We start from the raw sequence: 18,371 nt of genomic DNA, 5'->3' as shown, positions 1-18,371 counted from the left end.
GATTACTAACTTAAGTATCATAGAGGTCATGTTGAAAAATCTTCGATCTTGATCTTTATACAAATCGATTATAAATAAGCATTCAAGCGAGCCTTAACTATCGAACGAACATTCGAGTTCCTTCTTTAGATTTCTTATGCAAGTGGTCCTGAATCGATTCTGATTGATCCAAGTTTCACCTATATTCCCATTCAAGCTAGTCTTATCTTGTTGGCATCATTGTTCTTTCTCGTTCATTCTTGGAATAGCGGAACTCAAGAACACTGGAAAGCTCCCCACAAAGCTGATCTGAGTTCGCGCTAAACTCCAAAATGTGCAGCATTTATGTGTGGCATCTGAAACATACAGAAATGTGTATCTGTTCTTTTGTTCTTTGGCGGATGGCAATCACCACAGCAAAGTTCTGATGGAGATAAAGGAAGGCATTCACAGCTTTAAAGCCTCTTCCTACTTTCTTTTCTTAGGGATCTCTACAGCAATGGCACAGGGAGGAAGCTAACTCGATGAAGAAGACTTAAGGAGTGGTGAAGGTCAATGTTCCCTGCTTTGTTTCGGTTCTCGATGGTGTCCTTGGAAGACTTGAAGTCACTGACACACTGATGGCAGTCAAGCACGTTAGATTCAGCTCTTGGATGATGAGCCAAGGGGATCTTGTCAGGACCAGACTCACATACAACAAAAGGGAAGTGAATCCAAGGAAACCCAACACCATTTTCCAAGCTCCTCTACTGTCAAAGTGATCTTCTCACACCACAAGGGAAGTGTTTCATGTCAATAGCCCCTTCTTGCACCGTCTTTGCCATCCAGATAGACACTACTTGGACAAACAATAGCCTTGATCTCCTCAGAGTTGCATCCTAGTGATCGTTCACCGAGTAGCAGCTTCTCAATCTCCAAGCCTCCATAGAGGGAGTTGTCGAGCACTAGATGCTCTCTTCCTCCGTTACAGATCTGCGTGCTGATTCCATCATCCGAACTGCAGCTCTGCTGGTGACCTCCAAGCATGATACGACCACCACTTTGATGTGCTGGGATTTGAGGAAGAGGGAAGGCAGAGGCGGGTGTGGAGTAACTCAAGAGATATGGGGAGATTGGGATGCCTTCTAGGCCTGGTGCTGATGATGAGAATGAAGCCGTGGTCTCCAAGGTCGATGGGAAGAACATTGGCTGCTGCTGATGATGATGAGGCTTTCTGTGAGATGGTGGTAAGCCCAGGAGCTTTTTCTTCAATTTGGTGTTCCAGTAGTTCTTGATGTCATTGTCAGTCCTCCCTGGGAGCTGGGCTGCTATGATGGACCATCTGCACTTTGTGATCTTGGCATATGAGAGACAGATTACTTCATGCATGCATACAGAAGATCTTGCTTGGTGTTTTATAGAAGAGATGCTGTTCTCTTTTAAGGAGAAGAGAGAGAAGATGGACTACATGTGCTAACATCAAATGGATACATGGGGTTGAACAAGCACAGATATATGTGCAAGAATGGATCAGATCACCTGCTTCCAATGGCAGCAAACAGGCTGCAGATGACCCTATCTTCATCATCAGAGAAATCCCCAAGCTTTAAGTTAGGCCTCAAATAGTTGAGCCATCTCAGCCTGCAACTCTTTCCACACCTTCTCAGACCTGTCCTCGTTACCCATGCAACAACCATCACTCCGAGAAGGCAACACAAAAGAGCAACGGATGAGTATAATACAAGTCATCAACCATGATCACTCCTTCCCTTACCAGCTTTCCGAGGGAGAGTGATCCAGTTTCCACCAGTTCCATGCTTCTCTATGTACTCCTTCAGCTGCTTGTCTTCCTCTGGAGACCAAGGACCTTTCTTGACATTTGCCTTGTCACAACATGGAGCCCTCCCCATTTCTCAGACTCTCAACATTGAGCTAGAATGGCCTTAGACCATTGTAACAAGGTAAGGAGACAGATGGATAGATGACACACAAGTATATAAGAGGATGGGAATGATAAACGAGTCAGAATATATGCTTGTCTAGTTTCAATCAAGTCTTCCAGCCTCTTGGCTGCATGCATGTTTGTGTCAGGAACTCATGGGCTACCATCAATCACCATCTACAAAGAAACTATTCCTGTACTTTTGGAGACCATGCATCTGATCTACCTCTAGCTTGTTTTGGCTCCCTCCCCTTCATCGTATTTCTTCTACAGATTACAAAATATGCAGGTAAATACAGCAATGTTTCAGTTGGATCTCTGGATATGTCTGGTCGAAGAAGTGTCACATCAATCCACTCGATGCAAGTCCCAGCCATAGGGCTGTGTGCAAGATTTGTCACCCCCGGGCATAGATACAACTTAAGAATCGATCGAAGCAGTGGCTGCCATATCCTGTAAGGTGACAAAATCATACGCTTCTCATAACACTGGTTGCTTGGTGGCTTCTCTTCAGTGTTAGGTGATGACTCATGCAACAGGAAGTAGAGAGAAGGGACTTATCACTGCTGGCTGCAGAAGGCAGAAAGACTCTTTGTCCAATCTTTGCACTAAAAATTGTGAGTGGTGTACAACATTAGTTAGCAGAAGTACTTGTGCTTCTTAGGATGGTTAAGCACCAAACATGATAGTTTACCTACCAAATGACTGTCACAATAGGAAATGGTGTCTTTTTCCCCATGACAAAAAGAGAAAAGACATGGAACAGATACATGATGACAACATTATGGACACAGACACACAGTGGCCCTGTCGCTCTTGGCTCTGAGGTTTTCATTGTTAGAATCCAAGAAAAAGACAAATTAATATTAGACATGTTGGAAAATAAAGAAAAAAGAAACACATCATTTCAATTCTAAACCATGTCTCTCTATCAATGGCTTATAAGGAGCTGTATGTCTGTAGAGTTAATCAACCCACTAATTCCTTTCTGGTGTGAGAGGAAAAATAGCATTTGTAAGGTTCGATGTGTCTTCTGGGTAATGACAAGTACTGTAGACTGCCAACATTTTGCTAAACAGCGCACTCTGCTTGCACTGTTCGTGTACGAACATGATCAGTGGTGAGATATGGTGCAGCCACTGCAGGATGGGCAAGGAAAGATTCAAAGAACAGAAGGCTTCATATGTTAGCCTGTGTAGCATAGAAAGACGGCAATCCTTCAACTTGTCAGGGATGCAGAGGTGGAGGCTCTGTGATAGATTCTTCAGTGAAACAAAATCCCAAGTGTCTGATAACCATGCAGAAATCATGGAGTACTCGATTTCTTTCTGTTCGTATTCTTTTATCTTGGTTCCCTTTGAGGAAGCACATGCTCAGCCAAGCTAGATCAGTGATACAGTTGATAATTTGGTGGTGGCAGGTGGGAGAATTTTTATTGACTGCAGACTTGCTTGTGAGTTCAGATACAAGCTTGAGATCATAATGAATCAAGCATGCTTCTAAGACTCACTGTTCCTTCTCTTTGATAATAAGCCCTAAAATATAATGTTAAGTAGCTTTCAGTGATGTGATTGCTGAGAGAAGAGCAGCAGTGATACTGAATTCCAAGAGTCCATAAAAACACATTCATTTTCTTCTGAACGACACTGAGGACAGTACTTCCATCGGTTCCGGGAAACCAAAGCAGGGAAAGAGCTGCCAGCGAACATAGAAAATAACAAATGGAGACTAAAACCTTAGCAGGACAGAGAGAGAAAGAGATGCAGCAGCAGCAGCAGCAGAATGGTGTTGGGTTCTGCTCCTCATTTCCCTAGAAAGATTGGAGGAGGCAAAGAGTGTCTTGTCAATCTCAGTTGTACATCGATTTGAGCATCTTTGTGTCTCAATGGCTGGGGTGCAACTCCAACAGATTGGAGAGCTTGTGTTTTGTCCGCTTCAAGGAGCAAAAAATCTGGTGTGTTAGATACGACCCCAATGCCAATGCATATGACAGTCTCGATCCAACCTAGTGGATCTACAAACCATGCACCACATCAATTTTGGATAGAGAGAAGAAGACAATGGTTCCTAGCAATTGGACTGTTAATCCCAAATGAGCTGCCTGCTTTGGCATTTTTGGTTCATGCCCAATTGGACTGTTATTATCTTTTTGATTAGAAAAGAATCAGTCAACCAATTTTATTTGAATTTTATGCTTAGTAGGCGAAGAGCAAGAACCTTAACACCCATCAGCAATGGAGAAGACGGCCAGCTAAACCTCGAAAGGAGGACGAACTACAAACACATGGGCTGTCCGTGTTCTTCCTGTAACATTATGCTCGGGTGCCAGAGTGTCTGCTGCAGCCACCTGAGAGAAGGAAGCAAATGGTGCATTATTAGTCTGGCCGAATTCCACAGACAGATGCTGGAAATATACCTAACAATTCGAGCACAGGACCGGTTCTTAAGGATGAATCATTCATAGTATATAGACGAAGAAGAAGAAGAAGTCATACTGAATGTATTTGGCTTTCCTGTGAGCAACCTTTTACTAGTAAAACGCCTTGCGAATAATAACAAGGGGTAAAGCGTCACGGAACGTGTTCGGCGCGGCACCCTCGACACATGCCTTTTCCCTCGTCGCGATCACCACTTCTCCGTCGCCGTTACCACAACTCCCCATCTCCGCGAGTTTTATGATCTCGCTCAATGTGCAAGTCCAGAGCCGCCACCATGGCCTCCCAACCTAGATCCAGGTCCCATTCCAAGTCCTCCGCCGCCACCGCCGCTTCCTCCGGCGAGGTCAGCGCGGGAACCGGTAGCCGTCCCGGCCGCCTGCCCCCTACATCCAACCACTCCGATTCGTCGTCCGGACCTAAACCCTCCTCCTCTGCCTCTTCCTTTGCTGCCTCCTCCTCCTCGTCCGCCCTCAGCCTCGCCTCCCTTCGCGGCGCCCTCCCGGAGGCCCCCGCTGTCTACCACTTCCCGGAGCTCTGCGCCGCCACCAACAACTTCCTCGCCAAGCGCCTCCCCAGCGCCTCCTCCTCCGCCTGGCGCTGCGTTCTCCGTGGTCGAGACGTCGTCGTTATCCAGCGCCCCCTCCGCCGCCACCCCCGCGAGCTCCCCGCCCGCCTCGCCGCCCTTGGCAGGTCCCACCACAGCAGCCTCGTCCGCCTCCTCGGCGCCTCCCCCTCCGGTGACCACGTTTACCTGGTCTACGAGTTCGTCCCCGGCGCCAGCCTCGCCGAGTGTCTCCGCAACCCGCGGAACCCCGGGTTCACCCCGCTCTCCTCTTGGGTCTCCCGCGTGCAGGTCGCCACCGACGTCGCCCAGGCCCTGGAATACATCCATCGCCACTCCTCCACCGCCACCGGCGTCCACAACCGGCTCAAGAGCTCAGCCGTCATCATCACCGAGCCGGACCTCCGCGCCAAAATCTGCCACTTCGGCGCCGTGGATCTCGAGGGGGAGGTCCCCGATACCGTGGCCGATGAGGCAGAGGCTATCTCGATCACCTCGCCGTCAACGAGGAAGGGATCCGGCGAGAAGCAGAAACAGATAGAGGGAGCGCGGGGTTACATGGCCCCGGAGCTTCTGGCCGAGGGGGTCGTCTCGCGGCGGTCGGACGTGTTCGCTTTCGGGGTGGTGCTCCTCGAGCTCTTCTCAGGCGAGGAGCCGCTCAAGTACCGATACGACAAGGACCGGAAATCCTTCGAAGTGGTCTCCCTCATCGAAACGGCGCGGGAGGCGGTGGCGGGGGAGGGGGAGGAGCGGCTGGGGAGGGTGAGACGGTGGGTGGACGGCAGGCTGCGGGACTCGTTCCCGGTGGTGGCGGCGGAGAAGCTGATCCGGGTGGCGCTGCGGTGCGTGGAGGCTGATGCGGCGGCGCGGCCGGACATGACGTGGGCTGCCGGCAAGGTCTCCAAGATTTACCTTGAATCCAAGGTGTGGGCGGAGAAGGTCAGCGTTCCGACCGGCTTTTCCGTATCCACGGCTCCGCGGTAAACCTCCGCACCCGCCGCGGCGCGAGCGATGTGACGGAACTGCCCCTCGAAGAATTACTTCACACCACTGTATCCTTTTTGTCTTTTGTGCATATGGAGACAACTGATTTGGCTTTTGCTACCGCAAACAAACAATAACACATCAATTAGAATCGATGTGATGCGATTTGTTGCCTAATAATGCCGGCGCGAATTTTAAAGACACGTGGACTGCACGAGACACCGGTTAGGTCTACATTCTTCTTCTTGGGTCTCTCGCGTGGATCTTCCCATGTGACGTGAATCCATCTATGGGGGGGACAAATAAAGTGATGATGGTAACTAATGTGCATAAATTACGAAGGTGAGGGTACCAAAGTCAACCGTGATTTATCACGCAAGTTCTTTCTCTACGTACAATCAAATCATAAACCACTTATTTGGACTTCCATCGTTTTGACCAAATCTCTCCTGGAAGTCAACCTTCAGCTTCCGAGTTTTAATTGAACTCTATTTGGAGGGTGATGGCCTAATCTTAATTAGCCATAAACTATGCGAAAAATTTGTCATGGTTGGGCCATCTAACTCTATCATGGTGGCCCGATGTATCTAAGCCCAAGTCAAGGTGAGATCTTTGACCCATACGATTACGTTTGACTTCCCATAGACAGCCTGCAGAAGGCAAAGTAAACAAAAAAAGTCTTCTCTAATATCTTGAAATTAGCAATATTCTTGATTTCTCTTCTTCTGGGCATTTTCATTCAGCAGCTGAGGATAAGAGGTCTGTTGAATCCCGACTGCAACCTTAAATTAAACCTTGCGGAGAGAAGAAGAAGAAGGGCTTCTTGTTAATCTGAAGATGGCCACAGTGGTAAGACGAAGGATACATGCATGCATGTCGTCTCCTTCCAAAGCCACCGATGACTGAACCCCGGTGAAGCAGCCATCATCAGTCAGTCCTCTCCCAGAATCTTGTTACTCCATTATAATCAGCCGATCCAGAGAGAGATTATATATGCGCAGGGCGACACTGCCTGCGTTATAGCTTCGCAATGCAGGTGCATATCTTATTGGAGTAGCCTCGACATTAAGCTTAGACGTAATCGATGTAGACGAAGAAACAACAGGACTGCGAAGACTATTCAACCGAGCTGCCCGCAAGTATCTGTGCATCGCCCTCATGAACGATGCAGTCCTACACATAGAAGCAGCATGCATGAGGACAAAGCCACACACGTCCTTCGCGGTACTCGGAGCAATAAGATGACACTTGAACTGTAGCAAAAGGACACGCTGATGAACTGTGGAACAAGCAAAATTTGCTCCACATCTGCATGCATACATGCACGCATGCATGCATGCACGCATGCAAATCCATGCAAGAGATGGGGTGCGGTGGAATGCATCTGCAGGAGACAAATAAGCTGTCCTCAAACATCCAGTGCCATCAATCACCAAGGAAAAGATGCTGGAACTCCCCCAACCCAAGGCCTCAGAATACATAGGCACAAACTTTTGAGTCCCCCTAACCTCTGCAAACCTAGGCCAAGAATATATGTTGTTCATAGGATACTGATCCATCTTCTCAGCCCCAGAAACAGGGAAGTGTCTTTTAGATGGGAAGTATGCACATACATAAGTATGATGGTGCTCATCTTGATATCTTATGCTTCTGTGAGCTTTGATAGCTCAACCGAGAAGCCTATGGTGTCAAAGGAACAGAAGATATTACAGCTGAACATTCTTTTCTTTCACTGCTACAGCATAGTTTTGGTGATTTAGGAAGTACTCGTATATCAATTATGTGTTTGTTTGGTAGTTAAATGATAGAAGGACGCATTGGGAACCCATCATCCATGGAACCCTAGAAGATGAGGAACATGCATGGGATGATAAGCGTCTAAAACAATGGCAGAAACAGTAGGATTCAAGTGTAAAGTGAAAGAAGGGAACATATACAGAGAGAGAGAGAGAGAGAGAGAGAGAGAGATGGTGGTGGGTTGTTCACGTGTCTACTACTTTCTTCGAGATTCTCGGCCAAGTTACCCTGGCAGAATAGAATCTTTGCTTTGGTTAGAGCACAGAAAGAGGCCATTGTTGAATGAGGGCAATGCAGTATGATTGTCTGAAAAAGAAGGTACGGCCCTGCAGAAGCTTGCCCACTCAATAACCCATCATCCAAGAACCCACCTCAATGTGTGGCCTCTGTGCCATTGCCGCACCTCTCTCTCGCTTTCTTTTCCTTCCAGCTTTTTAATGGCCACAGAGAGAGAGAGAGAGATGCAAATGCATCTTGCTGGGTCACAGCATCACAGTGAATATATTACACGCGGGCTTGTCTTCGTTGTCCTCCATCCGTCTCTCCATATGGGTAACATCTAATTCCATATGGCCTAATCACGAGGATGAATCACCATCACCTATTTGCGATGCTAATAATCTTACGAGACCAAATAGCATGTCTATCTTTTTGCCTTCGCTCGTCTCGAATATCTGATAGTTTAGTGAGTGAGTCCCATCACTCATTTCAAGTACCGGAGCTTGACTTCATCCGCATGGCTACATGCGTAGGTCTTCGGAGCGGAATCCAAATCAAGTTGCCATACCCTCATAATTTCCTTCAACCTAAGGTTTGACACCTAAAGAACATCTCTACATATCTCATCTTAAATTGCACAAGGAATCGAGATTTCAGAGCTAAATTAATTAGCAACCAAGGTGAAGTCCGACGTCTCACACTAACGTTCATACCCGGGGGGCCCCACAGCGGGGCGCCGTCAGCATAAGATCTCGGCCGTCCAATCGTTGGGTGGGGAGATGGAAATAAAAGCCGAAACAAGTACACAGCAAACAGGCCACTTCCATCCCAGCCGTCCAATCAAGATGTGGCCTGTGGGCCCACATTAATTGGATGGTCAGGACGATAGCGTTCCCCCTTCTGCCAACCTATCTTTTCCCCCATCCCTTCTCCGCTCATTTAATACCCACTCCTTAACGCATGGTGACTGCTCGGACATGGATCCTACAGCCGGTGCAGTGCGTAACAGGAAGTTAACTGGGTTCATCGAGCCTCCTCGGGCCGCGAGTCTGCGACCGGCGACGCAGCGGACGAGGCATGTAAGTCACTGTAGCAGGTCTCGGAGTCGGTGCGGACCTGGAGGGCTCGAATACAGATCATTGAACCTCTTCCTAATCTGTACGGGCCTGTGGTTCATCCTCAGCCTGCGCGCTAAACGCCACCGAAACGGATGATGTGGGTGGAGCTTTGCCGCGAGGGAGAGGGGGAGGGACGAGTTGATGGCGAGTCCGGCAGGCAGAAAGTGAAACCTCTTGTAAAAAGGCTTCTTCTTGATTACCCATAAGAACCCATATATAATGATGGAGAGAGGAGGGAAGAGAAAGAGGGAGTCCGTACCAGGACGCAGCGGTTCTGACGGTGGGGGGAGGGGGGCATCGGGAATCGGGAAGTGGGGGGGCGAGGCGGGGGGGGTTGGGAGATCAAAAGGGAAAGATGGAGAGAAAGGGGGTGGCGAAGGAAGCAGGCCCGCCCGCGAAGCAAAAGATATGGGGCAGATCGGAAACGCCCCCCTCATTTCCCGGGTAATCCTGGGGCCCTCCTACTGTGACGTCACCCGACGCCACGCGACCCCGCTTCCTTTGGGACCCGTTCTCCCTCCCCCAATCGGAATCCTCCACGTCGTCTCCGACCTTGGTGTCTCTTTGTCGATACCCGCTGCGCGATTTGATGAGCTGCGGGGCCCACGGGTGAATTGGGCAGGTGCGTGTTCGGGTGCTGGTCCGAATCGTATCTGTGGGGACGGCGTTACGCGCGACGGCGGCATCGGGAGTCGGACTGGGACAGGGAGGCGGGACTCGCCTGCGTCGCAATCGCGGCCGTCGGTTCGGCGGACCACCGCATGCTGGCGAGCGTGTGCGAGTAGGGCGGGGGGGAATATTTGCCTCCCGCACTCACTGCGGCGTAATCTTTTGCTGCCTGCTTTCGTCCCGTCTTCTTTTCCTTTTCCCCCTCCCTCCCTTTTCCCTCGCTCCCAAAAGAAAAGAGAGAGCAGTCTTATTCCCTGCCGTTTTGTTCTCTGCCCCCTGTTTTTTACCTCTTTCGTGGCATTCCGCCACAGTAGCGAAGCGCTGCTGCTAACCACGCCCCCTTTCTGCTAATGAAATGATGAGAAGACGGGGAGAGAGAGAGAGAGAGAGAGAGAGAGAGAGAGAGAGTGAACTGTTGGCATGAATGAGAGTCATATCTGCACACATGGGCGGTCTTCACATGTCGAGCGGGGGTGTGGTTGTCGTGAAGTGGGTTTCAGCAAGTCATAACTTTCACGCTTCCTCCGCACCCTCTGGCCTTTGCTGCTGCTGCAGTGAATCCATGTGGAGTGTTTTGCTTGCTCGGATTCCTGAAACCCACCACCACCTCCATCTCTTTGTTTGCTTCCCATCCCCATCTCTCTCCTCTTTCTAATCTTTGCCATCTTGTGATCTCCCTTTGTACTTGCTCTGGATTCGTAGCAGATACATGGAGATGGCTGCCGCCCTGCGTCTCCGCTCCCGACGCTCCCAAATTATTGGCCTCTGAACCCATTCCTTCCCCGCCTTCCCTTCTTCCTCTCCCCCACCTCCCCGCATCCTCCCCTCTTTACACCGATCCATCCCTCGCCAACTCATGTCTCTCGACCCGGAATGCCCCCGGCCAGCCCCGCCGCCGCCACTGCCAGCTGCAGCAGCCAACGTGCCATGAACGGCTTACGGTCGGATGCCCACGTCGCCCAGCAGAGCCGCCGCGACAAGCTCCGGGTCCAGTCTGACCTCCTCCAGGTCCGCGACGCCTCCGAACCGGCTATGTTCTCCTCCCCGGCCGCCTCAGCCGCCACGGACTTCACGGGCGGCAGCCAAGTCCCCCTCGTCGCTCCTTCCGCGTCGTCGCTGATCTTAAGCGAGGGCGCCGCTGCTTTCCAGCCCCAGCCCGGTTGCGACTGGGCTCCGCCTCCTTCCTTTGTTCCGCACGGTCATCCCTACCACCACCAACCGAGGCCCGGCTTCGTCGGTTATCACGACGGATCGACGGACTTGCACTTCGTGTCGCCCTCATCGCCGCTCGCGTGCCAAGGCCGAGAATTCGCCTCCGCGATCGCGCAACAGCCGTGCCCGTGGGCCGTCGAGGGTGGCGGGAACGAGCTGCTGTTCCTGCCCACCTATGCCGGGGAATCGCCCGGTGCCATGCTGATGGCCAGGCAGCTGCCTCCGCAGTGGAGCGGCGATGGAAATATCATGGGCGCCAAGTGCGATGACGCTGCCGTCGGGGCTAGCGATCCGAGAGCGGCGAGAGGCCTGTCCCTGACGCTCGCGTCGAGCCCGGTGCCGGAGCTCGGCGCGGCGCAGTTGGCGGCCGGGCCTTCCTGCCCCTACCCCAAGTTCCTGATCGGGGACCGAGTGTACACCGGCGGGGGATCACTACAAGACGTGGTGAGCCTGCCCAGCGACGCCGCTGCCCGCCGTGGCTCCGGCCCTCTCGGCCCGTTCACCGGCTACGCCACCATACTGAAGAACTCCAGATTCCTGAGGCCAGCGCAGCAGCTGCTCGATGAGTTCTGCAGCGCCGTCACGGGCTTGAAGCTCGCCAAGCGGTGCCACATCGGAGAAGCGAGTCCAGGAGCTTCAAGCAGCGGCCGCGACGTCGGCGAGAAGGACAACAGCTCCAAGGGAGTGAATTCCGGCGCATCATCCTCGATGGAGGCCGGAGCCGAAGCCGGGGGCGCAGCCAAAGTCCACCGACCGGAATTCCAGCAGAAGAAGGCAAAGCTCCTCCACATGCAGGAAGAGGTTGGTGGCTTCGTCTTGTCTCCATTCAGTTCATGTCCTCTTAATCTCTTACCACGAGCCGACCTCTCATCACCCTCGCATCAAGCATTCATTATGCCTCTAATTTCTTGCCACCATAACCAGTCCGTAGGGATCGAAACGAATCGATATCTGATAACCATGTCATTTGATGATCTAAATCTCTTCCTTCTCCGTCCTCCGTTGTCCTCATGGCGATCGTGGATCGAGGCATCTCTTTCTTCCCCCGCATCTCTTAATTCTCCAATAAATTCACAGCTAACGCCGTACGATCAGAAATAAATTACCAGTTGATGTAATCGACAGTCTTCTTACTTTCTTGTTGTCATATCATGTTTTCTATTAGGACAGGCTTTCTCGGTAATGTTGTTCTACAATTAGGCTTCACATATCTCATTAGATCGCATAACTAATGAATGAACCAATGATAGTGTGCTCAATTTTCCTATCTACATATCAAATGCCTTGTATCGTTGCTATCCTAATAGCGATCCTCATTTTTCTTGTCTATATTCGCAGAGGTTTCTTCACTATTGTCACTCATGGGGTCCTCAGCTCAGCACATATTGCGAAACCATTGACTGCTGTGTACCCTTCTTCTTCTTCTTCTTCTTCTTATACCGTTCTCACAATACCTCGTCATCGGTTTGGTTCCAAACAAAGTCACGAGTTTTGCATCACTTTTTATGCTTTTCCCATCACCAAAGAATTTAAGATGCAGTAATTTCGGCCCTATTCTTGGATCCATTTACCGACCCGACCCACTCACTCTCTCTCTCTCTCTCTGCCTGTTCTTTCATACTTTTTCTGCTGGTTTGATGAACAGTGTGAGAGGATGGCATTTCTGGTGGTTTTGGATCCTTTATGTTGGATCGTGTCCTTCTTAATCTGCCATAGATCATGATTGTTTCATCCTCAGAAAAATGAATTAGTAATCAGAAGCACCTTTTGTTTTCTGATAATTAAATGTAGAAATTAGGCTAATTGGTTGTGAACAGATGCAATGCAAGAATTATGTTTGACTATTGGTCAGTCATTCTACTGCTTTGGATTCGTTGATGTTGTGGTGGTACATTAGGTAGGGTTATAAAGAGTTGTACTACTGCAACACCCTATAACTGTGATAATGGAAATTGTTCTTTGCGTAACAAAGGTTTGTGGATGTTATCTCTTGTGTTTGTTGATCTCAAGTTTCATCTAGAATTGAGCATTATGGTCCTTCTTTGGCTAAAACATTTCATTTTTATTAACTAATGTGCATAGCTTATGCAAGTTATTAGAAGCAAGATTTAAACCAACATAGATCGTCGGTTCGAATTCGTGTCATTATTTGATGTTGTGAAAGTTTCCCTCAATTTTTTCTTTTTTTGGATAGCAACCTTAGATTCATAGATAAATATTATTTCGAAGATTTATGCATGATAATGTTGGGAGAAACATCGTCTTCTATGTCAGCATTATCGTCTATGCTGCTAAGTTAAGCCTTTTTTTGGATGCATCCATGCAACTTCTGTAGATGTGCTAAGTGTTGGTGCCTCAAATGTGAAGGTTTGCAGAAGATACAAGCAGTACCACCAACAAATGCAAATGGTGGTCTCCTCCTTCGAGTCCGTGGCCGGCCTCAATTCGGCCACGCCCTACACGTCGTTGGCGCTGAAGGCCATCTCGAAGCACTTCAGGAGCTTAAAGAACGCGATCTCAGATCAGATCCGGCACGTGAGCAAAGTTCTCGGGGAGGAACTCATGTCATCACCCAGTTCCGGTGGTCGAGGGGAATCGACGCCAACCCCCCCGCGGCTCAAGTACCTCGATCAAAGCCTTCTTCGGAAACACAAGGCTGGTGGCGAAAGCACACTGAGCTTCGTGGATCACAACCAGCCGGTTTGGCGGCCGCAGAGAGGTCTACCGGAGCGTGCCGTATCCGTTCTCCGTGCATGGCTGTTCGAGCATTTCCTTCACCCGTAAGCGTCTCCCTATTTCGTTTATCCGCAGCTTCATCTTCACCGGGAGAACTAAATGTAGTTTAAGCTCGGTCTCGTTCAGGTATCCGACCGACACCGATAAGCACATGTTAGCAACTCAGACGGGCTTGTCCAGGAATCAGGTATGGATTCCGTAACGCACGCACGAGTTAGAATATGTGATTGGCGTTTGATTCGTGGTCCGATGATCGTGATGATCCGGATGCAGGTGTCGAACTGGTTCATCAATGCCAGAGTGAGGCTGTGGAAGCCCATGATAGAGGAGATCCACATGCTGGAGACCAAGGGGATGAGCGGAATGGATCTCAATTCCGCCACCAACGGGAAGGAGACGATGGTCGCCGTGACGGAAGACGGAGCGCACTCGTCGACGTATCACGACCCGCCGGATTGCGCCCCCATGGATGCGGTACTGTTGAACGAGGAGGGGTCGCAGCAGCAGGCTTGGCAGGGCGGCGACAAGAGGTCGAGGGTGGAAGAGTGCGAGATGCTGACGGGCATGGACGGGGGAGGGCTGATGAGCTTCGCCACCTACCAGCACGCCATGGACATGGGCGGGATCGAGGCGGTGTCGTTGACGCTGGGGCTGAGGCACGAGGGCGGCCAGCAGACGCCGCCGCAGATGAGGCACTTGGGGGCACAGATGTTCCATGACTTCGTGGGCTGAGAGCCTTGGCGTCACCGCAGGTTTTGATGCATCCCAATCCCGGTGGGGATGCGGCCGCTGCCAGTAATCTGCCCTTTCTAGTATAGCGTATGCCTTTCTCGTCACAGAGGACTCTCAAACTTCGATGAACGTTCCACATTGCCTATGAAGAGGTTTTGCTATTTATTTATAGGCACACATATCATCGAAATCCACATATTATAACCATCATATATTGATCATGTTTCAAGAAAGCTCGGGGCCACAAGGAAAGCACGAGCGAACTCATCCATGTCCTTCTCTGGGAGCACCAAACCCATCTCGATCCCTCCTCCTCCATCCCTGCTCTCCGCGAGGGACACGGTGCCCGGCGTCTTCTCGATCGAGGTCATCTCCACCTTTATTGGCCTTCCCCACCCCAAGTCTGCATCGTAAACGCGGTACCTCGGTGAACCGGCGATCGACATGGGCCGCTCGGCCGTCAGAGAAACGATCTTCTCAAGCCATCCGTCTGCGCCTTTGAGAATGCCGTGTTCCAACTCCTTGATCGCTCTGCCGATGGCCTCCGCCGCCGCGAAGACGCCGTCGTCTTTGATGAGGTCGCTCATCGACACCTCCACGAAGCACGGCCTCAGGCAGTTGCCGAAGTAGCCCGCTGGAACCGGCGGCTCCAGGCGCCCCCTGCACTCGACCGAGAACAGTAAATGGGCGCTCTTCTTGCCGGCGTAGAAGCCGGCTTGAGCTTTCACCAGGCACGCCCAAGCGAAGGCACATGCCACCACGAAGGTCGAGACGTGGGTCGCGCCGGCTCTAGCCATGGCGCCTTGTTTGAGCCGGTCGATCTGCTCGCGCCCGATCAGGAACGAGGCAATGACCGCGTCGCCCTGCTCCGCGCCGACGGGAGGCAGGTCGAGCGGCGCCGGAGGTGGTCCGGCTGACTTCAGATTTTGCATTTCCGTGAGAATTTTGTAGTACAAACCATCCGGATCTGCGATCACGGTCGGGTCGCAGAGAGGAGGGGGCGAAAGCGGAGACTCGGATGGATCTTCTACGCTACAAGCAGCAGCAGCAGCCCATGACTTCACGAAGTGGATGGAGCTGGAATCGTCGCAGGCCACGTGATGAACCGCGACGCCGATGCTGACGCCTTGATCCGGGAACACCGTGATCTGCAAGGCTAATAGGGGGATAGAACCGTCGCCGGTGGGCGGCAACTGAGGGATCAAGCCGTACACCCTGCCAAATCCACGCGGCTGGTCGCCAGACAGTTGTCGGAAGTCATCAGAGCTCTCCGCCAGAGTGAGAGATACGGAGTCGCCGTCCGAGCACCGGATCTGGAACTTGGCTTCGGGAGAGGGGCCGCAAGGCGGCACGACGCGGCCGGCCAAGGGGTAGAAGTGGCGGAGGGCGCGGGAGAGGGAGGACTTGAGGGAGGGGAGGTGGTGGGAGACGAAGTGGGAGGTGGGGTGGGGGAAGGGGTAGAAGAAGATGCGCTCGACGGGGCCGGTGGGGAGCCAGACGACGTCGAAGAAGGTGAGAGGGAGGGAGGCGTTCGGGGCGGAGCCAGGGGGCGGGGACACTTGGAACCGGTCGAGCACCGTGACGGACGACGGCAACGACGCCATGGCTGGTGGAAGAGGAGAACCTGCTCGATGAAATGCGAATGCGACAGAGATCACCCATCACCCACTTTAAAGGTGGGCAGCAAAACCATCATGTTTCGTTTTCTTAGTCAATGGGCAAGAAGACCATTTGTTGTGGGCAGCAGAACCATCATGCCATGGCACCTAACTCCGCGATAGCAAATGACATTTTTTAGAGAAAGCTACGAGTAAAACCCCAATTGACCAGATGAACAAGAAAGTTACGAATGGTCCAACCAAGACTAACCCCACAACGAAACCCCAAGCACGTCATCAAGAACAACTACGAGCAGAAGTCGAGATGAAAGGCACGACCAAATTAACGATATAGGCTACCACGACCAATAGAGAGAAAGGCAGCACAAAGAAATCAGTATCTATCAAGCAGACCTTTGCGCAGCTTCGTCGTGAGAAGCCCACGGGCCGCCGCCATTGACCGAGGGTTTTGCGGCAGAACACGGGATGCTCACGTTGATAGCTAATAGGATCTTGGATATCATCCGTTAAGAACACAGATCCGAATGCCCCATATATATATACATATATACAAGGGGGCCTCGTGGGAGCTACTGTTGCAGGCTTTTACATGGAGAGACCATGCCTCCATAGCGCGTCGAACCCGCGTTGCCCGAGCTCGCAACACAATAACAATAACAATGACGGTGCAGAAAGTAATAATAATAATAGCGGTGCAGAATATTCGCCCATGTTGTTCTCCTCTTCCTATATACTGGAAAGAGGAACCGTGAGAGTCACGCCCAAAAACGGCGGGCCCCACACTCTCGCGTCTTCCAGGAACTTATCCCCACCCGCTCCCGGTCCACGGACCCAACGCGACACGAATCGATGCCCCACCTTTCTCTCGTGTTGAGATCGCCAACTCGAGGGACGACTTCGTCCACCGACCGGTACTTCTATGGGATTTCACCGTCCCACATACACCTACCCCGGTTTCACCCGGTGGCGATCACTCCCCCAATAGCCCACTTCCCTATAAACGACGCTCCTCTCCCACCCAACCTAACCTTCTCAACTGACTTTTCCCGTTCCCCGCTTCCCTTCGCTTCTACTCTTCCGTTGCGACTGCCGAGAAGGCCCGCCATGGCCGCGCGCTACGAGGTGGAGCTCAACATTGCCTCCGCCCGCAACCTCAAGAACGTCAACTGGCGCCACGGTGACCTCAAGCCCTACGTCGTCGCCTGGGTCGATCCCGCCGCCAAGAGCTCCACCAAGGTCGCCGTCGGCGGCGACGACGATGATCCCATCTGGGATGAGAAGCTCGTCCTCCCCGTCCCCTATGGCCTCCCCCTCGAGGACGCCACCCTCTCCCTCGACGTCGTCCACGCCGGCTCCGGCGAGGGTGTCAAGCCCCTCGTCGGCTCCGTTCGCCTCCCTCTCCGCGACGTCCTCGACGAGGTCGGTCTCGGCAGCAAGCTCAACCGTACCCTCAAGCTCAAACGCCCGTCCGGCCGCCCCCATGGCAAGCTCGAGGTCACGGTCGCCGTCAAGGAGCCGGCCCGATACTACGATGCCTACGCCCCGCCCTACGGCCAGGCCTCCTCGAGGGACTACGGCTACGCGCCGACCCCCTACGCCACGGCGCCGACGGGGTACCCCTACGCGCAGCCGCCGACGGGGTACCCCTATGGGGGTCCGCCGGCGGGGGGTTACGCCTACGGGGCTCAGCAGCCGCCGATGGCGTACGGGCAGCAGGAGAAGAGTAAGTCCAAGTTCGGGATGGGGACGGGGCTGGCGGTGGGGGCGGCGGCGGGGCTTCTTGGGGGGCTGGCGCTGGCGGAGGGAGTCGACTACGTTGAGGACAAGATCGCCGACGATGTGACGGAGAGGGTGGAGGACGATCTGGCCGAGGATGGGGATTACGATGGAGATGACTTCTAAGGGCGCCGCGATCCCGATCTCAATAAATCCAACCACTTGGTTTTCTCTTCGACCTTATTCCCATGCTTTTCCGTTCTCACATGTTGATGATGGTATTTACATGTATAAGGTAAGATCTGGTGGTGTGTTATCTACAGTCTCATGATATGCCCATGCTGTGTTTTCTCTCTATTCCTCGCGTTGTCTTGAAGCTTTTGTCTACTTTCTTTCTTTTTTTAATGGAGGAATGAATAATTTGAGTGATCGGCATTGACAGGGAATGGGGTAGTACTTAGAACTTGGGCTACACTCGACCTCATTCATGGGATTTAGTCAAGAAATATGGGCATTTTTTCTGAAGTAATTTTTAAAAAAAATAAATCATTATGACCACATTGGCGACATACATCTATCCATGTATCAAAATTTTCTATTGTGATAAGATACCTACTTTGTCGTGTATTTATCACCATAGTGGTGACATACATCATAATGTTGACATAC

General features: G+C 51.8%; 5 protein-coding genes across 5 annotated transcripts; 3 read left to right on the top strand and 2 right to left on the bottom strand.

The window, feature by feature from the left end:
* Positions 1-686: 686 nt before the first annotated feature.
* On the bottom strand, positions 687-1,896 carry LOC135596575 (transcription factor RAX2-like). Its single transcript, XM_065088625.1, has 3 exons — positions 1,733-1,896; positions 1,498-1,627; positions 687-1,300 (listed from the first exon to the last, which is right to left on the bottom strand). Exons 1-3 carry the CDS (start codon positions 1,866-1,868, stop codon positions 772-774), a joined length of 795 nt encoding a protein of 264 aa, XP_064944697.1. The 5' UTR covers positions 1,869-1,896; the 3' UTR covers positions 687-771.
* A 2,423-nt stretch (positions 1,897-4,319) lies between these two features.
* On the top strand, positions 4,320-6,039 carry LOC135597066 (lysM domain receptor-like kinase 3). Its single transcript, XM_065089510.1, has one exon. It carries the CDS (start codon positions 4,589-4,591, stop codon positions 5,882-5,884), a length of 1,296 nt encoding a protein of 431 aa, XP_064945582.1. The 5' UTR covers positions 4,320-4,588; the 3' UTR covers positions 5,885-6,039.
* A 4,096-nt stretch (positions 6,040-10,135) lies between these two features.
* On the top strand, positions 10,136-14,536 carry LOC135597063 (BEL1-like homeodomain protein 9). The gene is made up of 4 exons (XM_065089505.1): positions 10,136-11,700; positions 13,267-13,679; positions 13,762-13,822; positions 13,909-14,536. Exons 1-4 carry the CDS (start codon positions 10,561-10,563, stop codon positions 14,365-14,367), a joined length of 2,073 nt encoding a protein of 690 aa, XP_064945577.1. The 5' UTR covers positions 10,136-10,560; the 3' UTR covers positions 14,368-14,536.
* A 12-nt stretch (positions 14,537-14,548) lies between these two features.
* On the bottom strand, positions 14,549-16,413 carry LOC103970649 (anthocyanidin 3-O-glucoside 6''-O-acyltransferase-like). The gene has a single exon (XM_009384513.3). The coding sequence runs from the start codon at positions 15,969-15,971 to the stop codon at positions 14,586-14,588; it is 1,386 nt and encodes a 461-aa protein (XP_009382788.2). The 5' UTR covers positions 15,972-16,413; the 3' UTR covers positions 14,549-14,585.
* Positions 16,414-17,002: 589 nt separating this feature from the next.
* Positions 17,003-18,059, top strand: LOC135597065 (protein SRC2 homolog). Its single transcript, XM_065089509.1, has one exon. The coding sequence runs from the start codon at positions 17,091-17,093 to the stop codon at positions 17,886-17,888; it is 798 nt and encodes a 265-aa protein (XP_064945581.1). The 5' UTR covers positions 17,003-17,090; the 3' UTR covers positions 17,889-18,059.
* Positions 18,060-18,371: the final 312 nt, after the last annotated feature.

This window comes from Musa acuminata, chromosome BXJ1-11, assembly GCF_036884655.1.
Source record: "Musa acuminata AAA Group cultivar baxijiao chromosome BXJ1-11, Cavendish_Baxijiao_AAA, whole genome shotgun sequence".
NCBI classification, from domain to species: Eukaryota; Viridiplantae; Streptophyta; class Magnoliopsida; order Zingiberales; family Musaceae; genus Musa; species Musa acuminata.
The sequence above is the reverse complement of the archived record's forward strand: the minus strand, read 5'-3'. Positions and strand labels throughout refer to the sequence as shown.